The sequence below is a fragment of the Talpa europaea genome (genome assembly GCF_964194135.1).
Source record: "Talpa europaea genome assembly, chromosome: 14".
NCBI lineage: Eukaryota > Metazoa > Chordata > Mammalia > Eulipotyphla > Talpidae > Talpa > Talpa europaea.
In genome coordinates, this window is record NC_140082.1 from 26730281 (window position 1) to 26748110 (window position 17830).

Here is a 17830-nt window from a genome sequence, read left to right on the forward strand (position 1 = left end):
TCTTAGCATTTGTGTGGTGGTGTTTTTGTGGACTCTCCTGTTGAGAACAAAAGGTGACCCCATTATCTATTGTCATCCCATCCCATTAGACATTTGCCTGATAGGTGAATGCTGGATACTTACCCTCAGAGTGTGAGGGTGAACTGGGACAATCTGATGGGCCTAACTTCCAACAAATCGAGCTTGCAATTGTGAATCATGTTATAATAATTACAAATAACCTCTGTAAGCAGGTATTTATTGAGAACATGTTTTCCTTTCAGGCATCCATTCATCTAACCAGCCAGCGTTTCTTTATTCACTGCCAGGTTCTGGGCTTGGTGTTTAGATTATAGAGAATGTACTAGTTATTCAGCCTGCCATAACAAAGTCCCACAGACTGGGTAGTAGTTTAAACAATAGAAATATATTCTTCAAAATTCTGGAGCCTGGAAGTTCAAGATCAAGGAGGCAGTGGGTTTGCTTTCTCCTCAGCCACTTCTCTTAGTGTCCTCATGTCGCCTTTTCTCTGTGAGCATGCATCCAGGAGTCTCTGTCCAAATTTCTTCTTCATATGAGTCAGAATAGACTAGGTCCCACCTTGAAGGGCTTCAGTTTAACCACATCACCTCTGGAATACCCCTGTCTCTAAATACTGTCACATTCTGAGCTACTGGAGGATAGGGGTGCATCATATGAGTTCAGGGTGGAGGACATGTGCAGTTCATAACAGAGAAGAAGAAAATAGCACCTGATTTGGGAGACAAACAAATAAACCAAATGTGAAATAATTCCATAAAGCATGATGCAAAGGAGGCGATCCAGGAGGGCCTGAGGAAGTTCGAGTGGCCTTCTAGGCAGCTTTGATACTTGCTGCTGACTTTCTAAAAAATGAACAAGAATTAAACAAACAAGTGATTGGGAGATTTCTAACAGAAGCAGGGAGGCTTGGGAGAGTGCCAGAGTTTTGCAATAGGCAAGTATTTCAGTCAGAGCACATGTTCTCAGTATCAAGGGACTGAGAATTGGGTCTGGGGAAGATGAAGAAAATTTTATAATTTATGTATAAAACACAGCTACATTAAGTACATTGCAGATATATAGTACACCTGAGGTACTGCAATCATGTGGGATGGAATTGAAAAGCTCCTTAGAGGAACAATAATGCACAATTTGAGAAATATTGAGGTGAAAGAAGTGATTGAAGTTGAGGCAGGACAAATTGTCAGATACCAATTGATGAGAGCCTTTGCAGGAACTCAGATTTTATTTCTTATAGTCTGCCCTGAGCTATGCTTCTGCATGATGCAAAAATTCACAATTGGGAGGTAGGATGTTCACAGTGAAAGTGATTTTGTAAATTGTGGTCAGCCAAGATTCCAAGAGTGCTCTCACAAGGCGGGGATATGAATAACACGTCTGGTCTAAATCTCAGGCAGAGACCTTTCTTTGCTGGTCATGAATTGCTTTCATGGTGTCACTTCCTGCTAGGTGATGATAGATGTACTGTCACAGAGACAGAATGTGGTAAACCCTCTGTCCCAGTCTGCCTCTAAAGTAACCTCATTTCTGATCTAGAGCTCATCCTTTGTTCAGTAAGCCTGTCAGCAATCTCTTGGTAAAGGCACATGGGTAAAAATGTGGACCTTTGTGATATTTTTATTATAATGTAATAAATCCTGTTCAGTTTGGGAAGAAGTTTATATGAATAAAAGAGAATTTTTTAAGAAACATGACTTCTGTTTAAGTTAGATTATTTCCCTAAATGCTGACTAGACCTTATTTCCTATTTCCTTTTGCTATATCCTGTTCTGCTAATTCTGGCCATTTCAGTCTACTTGATATTTTATACGATACTCTTAGAAAAATTTTAAGCACAGAGACTGAACATGGATGTGGTTTTAGTATACAACCAAAGCATAAATTTCTGCATTATGATTCTGTATCTGATTTTTATTTATGACAAATTCTCACGTCTCTTTTGCAAAGTGTTTTTAATGTGTGTTGCCAATTTTTTTTTCAGATCTAGCCTTAATTAACTCTTGTAAAATGGGAATAATAGTTTACTAACAAAGTCACATTGCTCTTTTTACCTTGGCTTCAGAATAGTTCCAGCAAGGTTAGGTTATTGTAGTCAGTGGTAGCATTACACATATGTAGACATTTCAGAATGGGCAGAAAAGCTGAATCCTGAAATGATTTGCCTCCTTGACGACAAACAGAAAACACACACACACACACACACACACAGAGTTGACCTTCACTTAATTCTGGCTCTGAGTCATGTAACCAGGAGGACCTTTCAGGAGCCTTGCATCCCAATTCCCATGGTGCCACTGTTTGAACATATTAGAGATCTATTTCTATTGCCATTTTTTGAAATAGTTATAAAAAGAAAAAAATACCCTTAAAAATCCATGACCTTCCCAAATCATATATTGCACAATTTGTAATAGCCTTGTGATTTGGGCTAAAGGAAGAGCTTTCTTGAATCTTCTGTTTGTGTTCTGGTTTCCTAGCAACAACATCTCTCATAACTATTACACATAATTTCCAGGGGATTCCACACTTTTTCATATAATGTGAAAAACGAAACCACACATTTTCTTTTCATAGTTTGAAATTTTATAGCAACCCAAAATGACTAAACCAACACAGAACAAACATCATGTTCAGTGTAGAGCACTGTTTTGTCCCCAGAGATTTCTCTTTTTGAACATTTATTTAACTATTGCCATGTTTCTATTTAATATTACATATCCAGGGACTTGTTTTATGTGTAGGCCACTATGTACTCAGAGAAACTAATGCCAGCTTCAAGGATATTGGCTGATAAAGCAAAGAATGAATCTCTGTTATTAATTAGATAGTAACTGCATTTGATAAGTCTTGATACAATTTTATGTTCTCTATGTATTTATAGACATTAACATACTTGCCCTTGACTTTTCTCCTTCTAGTTATAATTACAGACCATTCATAGGATAAATAAAATAAATTTTACCACCTAAATGTAATTTTAAATTTATTTTAAGACACTAGAAATGATAAAAATAAATCATTGACTAAACCACATTGAGTAAAGAGTACGAAAATACGATGAAATGCTCAGTGCATTGATTTAATTCTGACATATTATTTATTATTGCTATTAATGCTGTCATTAAAAAAAAAACTATACCATGTGTGGGTGCTTTGGTTCATGTTTTTAAAATATTGTCTCATGTCTCTTTCCAGTAAATCTCTGAAATAAGCATTTTCATCCCCATAATATGGATATGAAAACTGAGTAAGGGATCTTAGAGAAATTATTAAACTCACTAGTCCATTAAATGATGGAAGCAGAACACAAAAACTGTTTTAAATAACTGTGCCTTGCCTAAAAGAAAGTAACTTTTCTCTACAATTTTTCATTGAAAAAAAAGTTTAAATGATATTACAGTGCAAAGAAGGTCAGAGTTTATAATCAGTAATTTTTGACTAGATTCCCACTAAGTATAATAAATATTTTTAAATGAATAGGAACAATTTTTGCCAGGTAAATAATGTTGGGGTTCCCAGGGGCCCCTTTTAAGTTATACGATTTATTATTTTTCAGGTTCAAGTAGCAATAATAGGGGAAAGTGCACTACTTTGCAAAAGAATAGTTCAAAATTGATGTTATTTGTCCTTCAACACAATGTCTGCATTATTACTCATTTATAAAGTGCTTTTTTGATAGTTGCCACATAATGGTTTATGGAATCATGCCTTTCTAGCTGGGATAGGCCACAGAATCATTTAACCTGTTATCATAGCTTTGCAAACTAATTAATAAGAGAAATTATATTAGAGTGAAGAGTGGAGTGATAGCTGCCCTCCAAATAGATTGGCTTAACTAGAGGTAAACAGTGGGAGGTAGACAGGAATAAGTGAGGAGTTGGTTAATTTAGGAACTCGTCAGAGTTAAGGTTAGGCGAACCTTAACCAAGCTAAGGATTTGGCTATTTGATGCCTGCAGCATTTGCCTAGGAGAGACAATGGTATTATGATCACCTGGTATTATAATCACAGAAAACTATCTTTTTGGCTCAGGTTTGGACCACGTTTGGAGAGTCAGGGGATACCAACATGACCTTTGGTGTGGTGCTGCCCACATCTGTCCATTTATGACATGAAGCAATCTGACTGTGGAGGAAGGGGTGAGGGTTGAGGGAAAAGTGAAAAGGGTTTGGGGCAGGAGGGCCAGTTGGGTGGATTCTTGGGAGGGAGACTCCTGAGATTTTCCCTGCAAAAGCAGTGTGTACTAGAATAATTAAATTCAAAGAAGGCTGGACTAAAGTGAATATTTGAATGTACAGAGGGACATATTTCTTTCCTCTGCCTTTGCCTGTTTGGGAGATTTCATAACATAGCTGTTTGTAGCCTTAAGCATGACTACTTATTTCAGGGAAAATTAGTCTAGCTGCCTTGGTCTCATATCATTTCTTTGGAAGATATTTCCATGGTCTCTCTCTTTCTCTCTCTCTCTCTCTCTCTCTCTCTCTCTCTCTCTCTCTCTCGTTTGGAAAAATTTAATGACTTTCAAAAGTCTAAATAGGAGATTGATTGATATCTCCTGAATTGTAAGCAACAATTTCTACTAGGATACCATTTTTTAAATTTGGTTAAAATGAATATGGTAGAAGGGAAATAAAAAGATGGCAAGATTGACCATACTTTTCTGGGTCAAAATGAAAGATTTTTATCCTTTCATATACAGGAAATTAAAATTACATGGTAAATCTTAGTATAAGACTTCAATATTCAGATTCAGGACACTTCAGAGAGTCAGATGGCTGTGATCATCTTAATTTTGAATATCTGCATGACATCTTAAATAGTAATTTAAAAGTTATTTTATTGCTATAGACAGCATTGTCTTTTGAGCTGCTTGTAGCTGTTTTCTAAATCATTAATTTCATTTTGTGATGTTTGTCTTTTATTTTTGTTTTGTTCCTACCACTGAAAACAGATTACTCTCTATATATTGCTTATAGATATCAGTGAGATAAAATGATTATCATATATTTTAGATCTTTGATGAGGTGTCCTTATGGAAGGTGAAACTTTAAAACCCTAACTGACTCCTCAATGCTAAAAATCATTATTATTAGTACTTGGGTTTGCTTGTTTCCTCCTCATATGATACCTAGCCTTAAAATTGTGTTTAGTTTTCTTAACAATAGATTTTGCTGAGTCTGAGTGTTTGTGTCTCCTTAAAATTCATGTGCTGAGGGCCTCACCGGTGGCTCAGCAGTTGAGCTCTGGGCGCGAAGCTGCCCGTAGCCTCTGTGGCGCCGGTTTGATACCCGGCCCCAGCCAGGGTCCCACATTTGACCTGTTATCATAGCTTTGCAAATCATAGCGTGCAGACCTCTCCTGCCGTGCCCGCTGCTCCCCTCAGCAGTATACTTCGTCAGTCTGCCTGTCCAGCTCCCTGCTCTGTCTCTGGTGAATTCTCTCACCCTCCTGCGCTTCTGATTGTACACAGTGCTTGCATAAATAAATAAATAAGTCTTTAAAAAAAAATTCACGTGCTGAAACGTAACCTTTGAGATAATGGAATTAGATGATGGGGCCTTTCAGAGTTGATTAGGTGACTAGACTGTGCTCTCCTGGTTGTAATAAGAGCCTTTATAAAAGAGGTCCCAAAGAGACCCCTGCCTTCTTCTGCCAAGTGAGGATACAACAAACCTCTGACTCAGAAGGGAAGGGAGTCCTCACCTAACCATGCCAACATCCCAATCTCAGATTTCCGGTTTCCTGAACTGTGAGAAATAATTTTCTGTTGTTTATAAGCTACTCAGTCTGTGGTGTTTTGCTGTAACAAACAGAATAATACATACTTTATCTTCCATACTCTCTTTGATCAACCATCATGTAAACCTCAGTGTGTTAAATAAGAAGTAACACAAGTGTGAATAAAGAAAACTGAACTCTCCTTCAGTTTTGGTCACCACATTTATTAGGAAAAGAATGATAGTATGTTAGCTTTTGAGACCTCCTGTGACAAACTTAAAACAATAGAAACCTATTTTTTCACAGTTATGGAGGCTGGAATTCCAAAGTGTCAGTGGTGCCAATCTCTGAAAGCTCTAAGGAAGACTCCTTGATTTCTTCCGGCTTCTGTTGATTGCTGGCAATCCTAGACTTTCCTTGGTTTGTAAATGCTTAACTACAATCTCTACCTCAATCTTCAAATGGTCTCCACCTTCTGTGTGTCTGTGTCCAAAATTCCCTCTTTTTATAAGAACACCTGTTATATTGGATTTCAGTCCCACTCTAATCCAGTCTGACCTCATCATAACTTGATAACATCTGCAAAGATCCTGTTTCCAAGTAGTATTGAATTCCCAGATTCCAAGTGGATGTGAAGGCCAGGGGAGACTATTTAACCAGTATGGGGGAGGGGTTCTACAAACTTTGACAAATTCTCCTCCCTTGGAGTCATCATACTTTACTTCTTTCTTTTATTTTCCTGGGAGAGATTCATATTCCTTGCTCTTTGTATTACCTGATTTTCTGATTTTATTTTTTTGCTCCAGATTGTGCTTCTCTCCCAAATAATCCCCCAGAAAATTAATCTGCAAATTCTTAAGATCAGATAGAAATCCTTAAAAATCAGGAGATTTCTGGGGACTTAACTGTTCTTGGCCTTGTCTTCAGAGAACATTAGTGATCTGATTTTAGTTTTCTCTACTAGTAGGGCCAATACCTATAATTTCCATTTCTGTTATCAGGATAGTAGTTGTTTGTTGGAGAATTAACTGATAAAGTGTAACCAAGAATTGCTGACCTTTTATGGGCCTTACACCTTTGGACTACCTGGTCATTTTAGGAATCTCACATTCCTTTCCACTTTCTCTACAACCTCTAATCTGAAAGTTTCTGTTCCAAATATGTTTAATCATATTACTTGCATATCTCCTCCTCAGAAATGAGGCTTATACGCATCAGAGAATATTTCAACTTTGCCTTTAGATCTTCCCCGAATTCTAACCCCATTTCACATCACACCTGCCCCACCAGAACCCTTACTGGTAACTTCTCCCTGTGACTCCACTCCTCCACAACTACCCTTCTGCCCATCAGAGGCAAATTGGGCTAATCAGTGAGACACCTCCAAACTATTGTGGAAGAGAAAGTTTTTGCTTTTAAATTACAATAAAATTATTGCAATATCAATGGGCCATTTCAAAGAAGTATGTAAGCATCATTATTTATTGTGTTCTGAATATATTCTCTTTCTATACTTCAGTTTTCCAGCTCCTTTTTAACAGTGACCACTGAATTCTCAGTGATTTCCCTGAAACAATAGGATAAGGTGTCTTTGTTAGGTGTTTTCTCTGTTCCTTCTCTTCCAACCTCATTGGACTTGGACAATGTCCGTTCCTAGCTGCAAGCCCTCTTGGTACTACTGTTCTATGGAGTACAGCATTAGGAAAATATCAAGTGTCAAGAGGTGACTACATTTGAGCATTCAAAGAGAAAAAATGTACTTTTAAAACTTGGTGCCCTGATTCAATAGTTTCCTTGCTAGTTTTCTTTTATTAAAACTCTTCTTTAGCAATAAACACCTAAAATCTTGAAAATAGAACACCTACAGGAGATTATTCTTCACTTATTTTTGTTTTGGAATTTTATAACTCATAGCTTTTTTTAAACTCCCCCAAAGTGTAGAAAAAGTCCTTTTCTGAAAAAATTTTAAATTTATCTTTACATGTGAGCAGGTTTAGGAAAAGCTTTTAACTCTTCCTTTTTATGAGTTCAGTTTATCAATGTGCTTCCTGCTGATAAGGTAAACACTTCCTTTCAGCTTTCAGTGGATGACTGGGAGTTTGGAGGAAAATAGAATAAAATAGATTATCAGTCACCAGTACTAAAAGTTTTGTAAAGAACACATAATTAAAACTGAAAAACATATGACCTATCTTTAGGACATTATTTTATTTCCAGCTCTGTTGATGCATAGTGATGTTAATATATTAGATTTCATCAGATTTGCTTCAAAATAAATGAAAAAGGTTTTTGTTTTATTTATTTTTTCCAGGTTGCTATAGAGATGTTTTTTCCCTCAGTAGGTGGACAGAACAATAATGGGAGCAGTGTTCAACACTGACATTTCAGAGCCTTAGGGCTAAAGTGCCCAACAAAACAGAGAGGAGAGAATACAGAACCAGGGGTAGGGAGGTTGGCATGGTGGGAGGAGAGCGGGGCTCCAATTGACCCCAAATGGCCCTTTCTTATATGAGGTACAAGTCCCATAGCCTTCTTGAATTTCACTTTACTCTTCTCTGAAATGGCCCTGATGTCATCATTCTTGGCTACCTAATAGGGTTGTTATTAATTTCAAATAAGATAGGTAATGAACTTGCTAAAAACACTTTGAAACACTGAACTACCATACAAATATAAACTATCCTTATTGTAGCTTGATGAACAATTGATTTCTTACCTCCGTTTAAAATCCATAATGACTCTTTAGCTGTATGGTAATTTCTTTTCTAGCTCCAAGTCATTCTCTAATTTCATCCCATATCTAGATAAACTCCTTTAAGCCATAATACACAGCATTATGCAGCAATTATATGCGTGGCATTTAGCTAAAGCTCTTAATTAGGGTATGTCACTTAATCTGTACAACAAGCCTACCAGGTAAGTAGTGATTACTGTCACAGATGAAGAAATTGAGGATTAGAAAGTCTAAATTAGTTATTCAAGAGTAACAACAGCCAAGGTTGATACCCATATGTTCTTATGTTCTATAATTTACTTTATGTCATAACATTTCCAAAAATTTTGCAACCTAAATGAAATTATGGAACTCTGAAATCATGTCATCTCCTCCATGAAAACTTTCTCTTGCTAATTGGGTGCAGAGTCACTATCTTCATTTCTTCTAACTATATATCTCTCATAACTCTTTATCACTCTATTGTCCACTCCTTGGTTAGTATTTTTATCTTTTTACCATTTACTCTATGTCATCCCCTAAAATATTTTTTAAATCATTATCATCTATTTTAGGTCAGTGAAATAGATGATACATTTATTATTCTTCAACTCAACTGGTAACATGATAATGAAGAGGACATTGGGAGTCTAAACATCACTTTCTGATAACTATCTGTTGATATAACTTCTTTTATCTCCAGGCTTGTCTCTCCTTGATTTCTCTTTCCACCTTCCTCCTATGTCCCCTGGTCATGTAGCCAAAGTCACAAATATGACTGAAAAATGACATGATTTTTAAAATCATTCTGTTGCTTACTAAGCTTTTTCTCAGCTATTTCATTTGTCTCAATATTTACAGATGTGCCTGTACTATTATTTCCTCCCTAAATGAAAAGTAGACACCCAACATGTTTCAGAAGTCTCGCTGCGTTCATCTCCAAAATGGGCAGATGGATTTAGAAAGAGATTTTCTTAGGTGACTAATTCAAGAGAAACTTTATTTAACAAGTGATCCTCAAGTCCTAAATCTCACACTTTCCTGGTCCCAAATAAATCTAAACTTAGTAGGAGAGTAAAGTGAGAAAACTTGCTTATGTGGAAAGTTTTAAATATTAAATATAGCAACAGTGATAACTATATAGATAGAGCTACTGACTAATTAGTATGTCTTTGAATTCTAAATTATTTATTAAAAATGAAACAAAAGCAAATCCTGTTTATCACAGGACGTGCAGGAATAGTAAATCAAATAAAATAAACAACATTATACAATATGAACAAGAGATTGTCAATGAGGCATAATTAAATCACTAGCTTTTGATTTGTTTCAGCATTTGGAACTCATTTTCTCTCCTTTAAAATTATACACAATAGGATTTTTGAATTGTCTGTTATTTCTTTTAACTGGCACTGACTGATAGTGTGGGTTGACAAAGGTTCTAAATCACATTCCTCATTTTATAATGACTCATTCCATAACTACAAAACTCCATAACTAACTACAAAACTATGTAAAAATACAAATTGAAAGGTTCACTTTACATATTTTTCTAAAAATTACTATTTAATATGAATTATAATTCTTGTTTGCTTTCATTTATAATTTTAAAACTCTTGGTGGGAAGTTATTATTTTTCATTTTTATTCATAATTATACAATTCAAAATTCATGTTTTTGTTTCACTATAAGCCTAATGATTATTTGAATTTATGAACCAAAGTAATTCATTACATATTTTAATATTTTTGGCTAAGAGAAATTTTCATACTTTTGTTGTGAATCTGCTTTCTTTTGTAACTAAAATAATTCATTGAAAAAATTTCATTTTTTAGTTTTCATAAAATATATGTTTTGACTCATTTTCTTTTGCCTCATATGAAATACATAATTGTCAAAAAATGTAAAATTCCAGGGAAAAGTGATGACACCAAAGAGATTGAGGCATAACAGCTCAATACTGGTGAAAATCTCTCATCTGTCGACTAGAAATTAGTAGCATATCTTTAAAGCATATCTTGAAGCAACTAAATATAATGATTTATTTATTTGTATTTTTAACTTACACTAACATGAAAAAGGTTAAACAGACTTCACTGGCTGTTTTTGTCAAATCAAAACTTACTGAAATAACACTTTGCAAACTGAAGGAAAAGAAAAAAAGTTTAATGACATGCATAAAGGCATGTGTCAATAGCACTTTTCATGTCTACAAATGTTTTCTTTCAAGAGATATTAATTGCACCTGGTTTCTATGACACTGCTTGTGCTATGGTAGAAGTTCAATAAATACTTATTGAATGAAGAGTGGAATTAGAAAATTATTTTTATATTTTTTAAAGTTAGAAAGGCAAAGATAAGAGTTAAATCTGTACCATAATTATCAGAATTAATATTTTTCCCAGTAATTTTCTAGTTTTTTTACCATAAAATAGAACTAAATTGATATAGTCTTTTTTTGCAATTGATGTGAATTTTTAAATCAAATTTGTTACCTTTTCATATGTTAAAATTCAGAGGTAGTGAGAACATGAATGAGAAAAAGAAAACTTTAAAGCATTCTCAAGTTCCAACAGTTTCTTTCTCTCCTCCAACCACACAATATCTTCCATCAATAGAGTGTCATTTTAGTAATATTGGAATTTCTCTTTAAAAGACACACATATAAAGTGCTATTGATGAGAAAAGAAAAAAATGAAACCCAGAAAAATATAATTTAGCTTTTTAAAAATAAATGTGTTAATGTTTGTTTAAAATCTTAAGAAAAATTACCGTCTCCAGAGCTTTAAATGGGTAAATAAAATAAGTGCTGTAATTTTTCAAAGCATCACTGAATGCCAAGAATCTGTTATCATTCCACTTGCAGTAACTAGTTTAAAGGTATTGGCATCCTGCTATTTGCAAAGGAATTTACAAGGAAACCTAAAGCAATTGGAAAGGACAATAGAAAGATGTTATAAAGATTTTTACATGAATCAACTATGACTGAAAAATTAATTAGATTGTCTGATGAGTCGAATCTAAATAAAAATGCAGAGCGGCAACATCTACTTTTCCATTTCTTTGTTCTCTCTTATGTTATTGGCCACAAACTTTCCTCAAAAGATTCCTTTCACTCACTTATTTATTTGAGACAACTGGTATCAAGAACCATAGAAGCTGGATATATAGGTTTAAAAAATTGAGGTAACAGAATGGCTTTCTTACTATATATAATAATTTAGTAAACGCATCCAAGAGAACTAATACGGACAGTGCTGTACGACTTCTACTGTGACTCGCGCCCCCTGGAGTTGTGCAATGGTTCTGAGGATAAATACAACCTGTGCTGATTTTGGCTTTAGGAATATTTTCCATGTGCTGTTATAGCAGGAAAAACCTCTTCTAATCTTTCATGGTACTTATGTTTTTTTAACATTCACCACAGTCTATAAACAATGTCAGCATGTTTAATTTTGAACAATTTATTTCATTGGACTTTAACCAGAAATAAAAGTGGAAATTTCATAGACCATAAGAAAGATACTGCCCTGTGCAAATTTTTTTCAGCCCTCTGAAAACACAGAGGTTTTCAAATGGAAGCAAGAAACTGACAGCTCAAAAAGACGGTAGCACACTGAACAGGAATTCTCACAATTCCCCTCACCTTTTTTTCAGTTAAATGGAGAGTCCAAATGGAGAATATATTTATTTAATGTCTCAAAAAACATTTTTCTAACTCACTGTACTAGAAATGCAGGGTAGATAGCAGACATGAATTAGGATTTATTGTCTTACATTTTAAGTCCTGGTGGTTTACTTTCAATCATGTGAACATGCACACATATTCATAATTCAGTGAGGAGGCACCACCATCATTTTAAACAATGAAAAAACTTGATGCAGAATAAAAGAAGTACTTGGAAGAATCTAAACCAATTCAAAATGTTCTGAAAAAATAGAAAAGGAGACCCAGATATATTAACAAAGCAAACAGTGTTTTCATTAATCACCAAAAATTGCTGTCTTTAAACAAAATAATCTCATTTCTGATTTTATGTTTGCCTTTCAAATTTGAATCATTTTCAAATTTTACTACTTACCTAAAATTTTCTCTCTCATCCCATTCTGAAATCTCTGTAGAATAACAACAATTGATGTGAATCTGTAGGTACAGTAAGTACCTACCAGATAACTGGGATTCTGTCCCAGCACTTACAAGCCAGATCATCTTGGGAAAGCCACTTGACCTCTGTTTATATTGATTTGTTCACCTGAAAATATGGATAATAATAGTACTTTCTCTTTGTGGTTGCTGTGAGTATTAAAATAGGAAATTATGGGCCTCCCCAGTGGCGCAGCGGTTGAGCGCTGGGTTGCGAAGCTGCCCGCAGCCTCTGCAGAGCCGGTTCGATCCCCGGCTGCTCCCCGGCCACCAGAGGAGGGTCCCACATGGCACGCAGACCTCTCCTGCCGCCCGCTGCTCCCCTCAGCAGTGTACTTCGGTCCTTCTGCCTGCTCTGCTCCCTGCTCTGGCTCTGGTGCATTCTCTCACCCTCCCGCGCTTCTGACTATACCCAGTGCTTGTATGTAGAAATAAATAAATAAATCTTTAAAAAAATAGGAAATTATTATGAATATTAAAATTGGAAATATCTCTAAACCGAAGTAAACAGTAATTTTTTACTGTGTTCCATGTGTTGAGTTCGACTATTTGTTGTAATGACATGCCTTAATTACTTTCTAAGGAAGGGTATACATGCATCCATAAAACATATGCTGCTCTTTTCGGGGGCTTGGGATTTTATCTATGTGCTTTCTGTTTGTCAGGTAGGTTGTTTTTTTTGATATAAAGTTCCCTGAATTGTGTCATTTACTTTTTGTTGTTTTATAGACTTTATGTTTTAGGAGAGTGTTGGGCTCACAGCAAAATTGACTGTGAGGCAGAGTTCCCATGTACCTCTGCCCCCATACTTGCATAGCATCCCCCACCAGAGTGAGACATAAACTCCAACTGATGAACCCTCACTGAGACATCATAATCATGCGAAGCCCAAGCTTTACATCAGGGTTCACTCTGGGTGTTGTACATTCTGTGGATTTGACAAATTTATAATGACCTCTATCTACCACTGTAGTATTACATACAGTAATTTCACTTTCCTAAAAAATCTTTTCTCTACTATTCATCTTTCCTTCTCCTCTAATCCCTGGCAACCACTCATCTTTCACTCTCCCCACAGGGTGTGTTTTTCCGGAATGTCATAGACTTGGAATCGTACAGAATGTAACCTTTTCAGACTGATTTCTTTCACTTATTATTAATTTGCATATACCTTTCCTTGGTGTCTTTTTAACTCATTTGTTGTTAGTGTTGAATATCATTCTATTGTCTGAATGTAGGGCAGTTCCTTTATCATCTACCAGAGGACATCTTAGTTACTTCCAAGTTCTGGCAATTATGTAGAAAACTGCTGTAAACATAAACGTGCAGGTTTTTGGTTGTTATCTCATACATGTATTTTATTTCCTATAGTCTTACATACAAAGGCAGGGATTGTAAGCCCTTAGAATTTTAGATCTTAGGTGGGAAAGGGACTTAAAAATGATGTGTTAAATACAAGGAAACTGAAGACCAAGAGCCATGGAGTTCACTAATGTTGCTCACACAGTCCATTGTACTTCCTACTGTGAAATTATTATCTAATATTATGAAGGAAATCTTACCTAAAAATACTGAAGAAAACTTAGAATGACATTTAAAAATTATCAAAGTTTTGATATGGTAAGAAAAAAGGACTGAAAATTATTGTGCTAAATGATATATTTAATGTTTTCTTTAAAAAGAATAAACTTAATGAATTGTAGCCATGGTTTTTTAGCATTGTTTAATGACTGCTTAATTATAACTTTTTTTATGGCTTTATGATTTTTCCCCTAAAAAGGTGTTGTACATTTCAATTACCTTTTGGTTAGTTGGATTTTTGAATTTTTCCCAGTAGCTGATGACATTTTAAACTGTCTGAACCTTGCTGTTTCAATAGGTTGTGGTGGTGAGTTGTCTGGGGCCACCGGCTCCTTCACCAGCCCTGGGTATCCTAACACATATCCCCCCAACAAGGAGTGCATCTGGTACATTAAGACAGCCCCTGGGAGTAGTATTCAGCTCACCATCCATGACTTTGAAGTGGAATATCATGCAAGCTGCAACTTTGATGCTCTAGAGGTAAGAATTTAGATTTTTTTCAGCATTTTGTAAAATTTGGCTTAGAAATGGAAATCACTCTGCAGAAATTCCCAAATTCTTTCCAGTGACCAGCAGTGTTCTATTCTCAGACATTTTGATGAATGTCATTCCTTCACAAATATTGTTTGTAGGTATAGAGGATCAATACCTCAGTTTGGGTTTCCCCAAAAACAGTGCCTAAGGACTTGGTGGCTGGCAGTTTAACTTGGAGATGATGCCAGAAGCTGGAGTGAGGGCTAGCATGAGGGAGGGTCTTAGAGGAAGAGCCAGTGAATGGAGACCTGAGGGCAGTTGGGGCTTCATCCTGCAGGGATCCTCTGAGGACCCTCCTTGCTCCTTGATATTGTTCTTCTAAGGCTACCCTGTGATGGTGGGTTGTGCTGGTATTGTTAACACCCACACTTCCAATCTGAGAAAGCTCCAAGGCCGGGCTGTGGGGAGGCAGAGTGTAGAGAAGAGGCAGATGCTTAGGGGAGAGAGGAACTGCCCACAGCTGTAGTTTCCATCTGAGGATTCTGCAGGTGTTATTAACAAAAGTCACTTGCTGCAGTGGGCTTTAAAAAATGGCCACTTAGATAGGGGAGGCGTTTGAAGATAAGACTTTTCCAAACACTACTGCAAAGGGTTTATTGCAGATAACCAAGATGGCTTTGAGAAGCTACAATAGAATCAGTTTTTTATTGCAGGAACCTTATATAGATATATATATATATATATATATATATATCACACACACACACACACACATATATATATATATATATATATTGACCTGTCTGCAAAATTCTGTGGCTCTTAAGTACACACACAACTCTGTGACACCAGCTGCAGGGCCTGCTATAGCACATCCTGACAAGAATTCTAGGTCCAATGGAAATTAAATTCCATGAGGGATGGAGATTTGTGGTTTTATTTTAGTTTGGTTTACTGCCATACCCCCAGTAAATAGTAAACATCCAAATAATGCACATCTGTGGATGTTTACAAAAGGATTTTTACATATATTTTCTTATTTGAATGTTAAATAATCTTGTGAGTTAAGAGGAGAATTTTGCTCCTAATTTACCAATGTCAAAACTGAGGCGCCAAAATATTGATGGATTTTTCCATGACCATGCAAATACTAAGTCCAGGAGTTGAGAACTGAATATATCACTGCTCAATGCTCTATGTAAGGCAGCATAAAAAGACAGAGGTGGGAATTGTGTAAGATGTTGAAATGTGTGCCATGTATTTTATAGAGAACTTTATAAAACTGAAAAACTAATTAAAAAACAAGCTCTTTCCTTAAAAATAAATGAGATTCTCAAATCATCCCCCTCATGGATTCAGTCTCCAGGAAATGCACTTAGCAGCCCAAATTTCTCTAAAGGAGGAGAATGTTGCAGTAAGTGTAATCAGAGATAGAGCTGGGAAATTCTTGGGTGGAAACACGTCTCCTGTCTCTGTGTATACATGGATGACAAGTCATGACTCCAGCCCAGAAGAGGAGTGGAGGGTGTTTCAGGAGGACAGACAAGGTGGCTCCCAAAATTCATACTCAGTATGAAGTAGGAATAAGCATGCACATGTGGAATGTTTAAAGGGTCTCTCTTGCTGGCAAGGATATTTCTTAGCTGCTTAAAACTCCTTAACACTTTACAAAGGGCTGGCAGCAGTCTTTTCCAAAGTAATGTGAAATGTTCCTAACCCATCATTTCATATTGCAAAGCTCATGTGATTGGTGCCCACTTGGCAAAATGTAAATGGGTTCATTGTGCTTTGGGTTTTGTCACACCCATTACGTGAGAAAGCAGACTGGGGCTGTTCCCTACAAGCAGCCTTGGGGGCAGAGGGACAAAGCAGGGTACCCAGCAGCGTCCTGTGCTTGCACAGAAAGTACTGTGAGAAGGCTGCAGTCTGTTTGGGGCTTATTTTTCTTAGGGCAAGGTGGCCCCTTTTTTTCCATCGAAATCAAGGTTGGGGGGAGCATTTCGAATCCTTTAAATATTTTGGGAAAGTTTTTCTTAATGCTGAAATGAACAACCCCCTTACATTTTGTTCAGAATCACTACCTGACTTTTCCACAAGTGAATGCTCAAGTCAGGTGGAAAGAGCTGTGGTAAATTTGGGCTAATGATGATAAAAGGATGTTTTCCATTCCTCACCCTGTAGATGTTGATAGCATTTTAGCAATAGGTGTCAAAATCTGTTACTCCTGGTGCATGTGTGGCCCAGAAACACTGCTGACTTTGTGTCCCACTTGCTCTCAATCTGCACATTTTCCTTTCTTATTCTGCTTAATGCAGTCAAGTAGGGCTTCACACAGTCTTATCTGGGCTTCACGAAATGAAGGCAGAAGCCAGTATATTTCCCCCCTCAAAATGCATGTCCAGAGAGTGACCAGATGCATCGAACAACAGTCATTTTATTACTCATAACCCAGGAATGCTGACTTAATTGTAACTCTAAATGAAACTAACAGAGCAGAAAGAAATGTTCAAAACAGATTAAAACCATGGGGTTTGGAATCTTCAATCTCCTGAGCACTTGCTAAAATCACATTTTTTTAATCTCTGATCATCAGACCGATTCTTTTCCCTCAAAGTTTAGTCATATGCTAAAGTCAAATGAACCACACCCTGAAATTCTTTCCATCTTTTTCCTCTTTTGAAGAGTCATGTGTTAACTATTGGTTTTATATGTGGAAGCCAAAAGTACCATTCTATTGTTCTGGTCCTGAAAAACACTGATTTTACTTTAGTCTCTGAGAAAGGAGCTTGAACTGGCATAATGCAGAAAAAGGAAATCCACTCCTTGGTGCAATAAACCAAGACAATTGCTTGGTGTGGACAGCTGGCTCCCTATAGTCTCTGCGATGGTCTTTTGTGAGCCCAGCTCAGTAAAAGGGGAAGCAAAAAATGTCAAAACTGTCAGTGTTTATTCTTCTGGAGGCTTCTAGGCCCTGCCAATTCATACCGTTATGCTTGTGATCTCAGGGGGACCCAGGAGTGAAGAAACCAAAGAAAATGTTACCGACGTGCAAGTTTTCTTTGTTAGAACTAAACCCTTGTGCTCAGTGTTCTCTCCAAATATGTGCTGTTTATTTAGCTCAGATGATTAGGAGCACATGCTGTCAGTTTGGTGCTCTGAGGGCTGCGCCCTGGCCAAGG

At 36.5% G+C, this 17830-nt stretch overlaps 1 protein-coding gene across 1 annotated transcript in view; it reads left to right on the plus strand.

Annotated features, from left to right (window-relative positions):
- Positions 1-17830, plus strand: part of CUBN (cubilin) — a gene marked incomplete at both ends in the record, with an annotated part of 226675 nt that overhangs the window by 80089 nt on the left and 128756 nt on the right. Inside the window, one exon of the mRNA XM_084253526.1 lies at positions 14476-14657. Within this exon, the coding sequence (XP_084109652.1) occupies positions 14476-14657 (182 nt within the window). The remainder of the gene's footprint in view (positions 1-14475; positions 14658-17830) is intronic.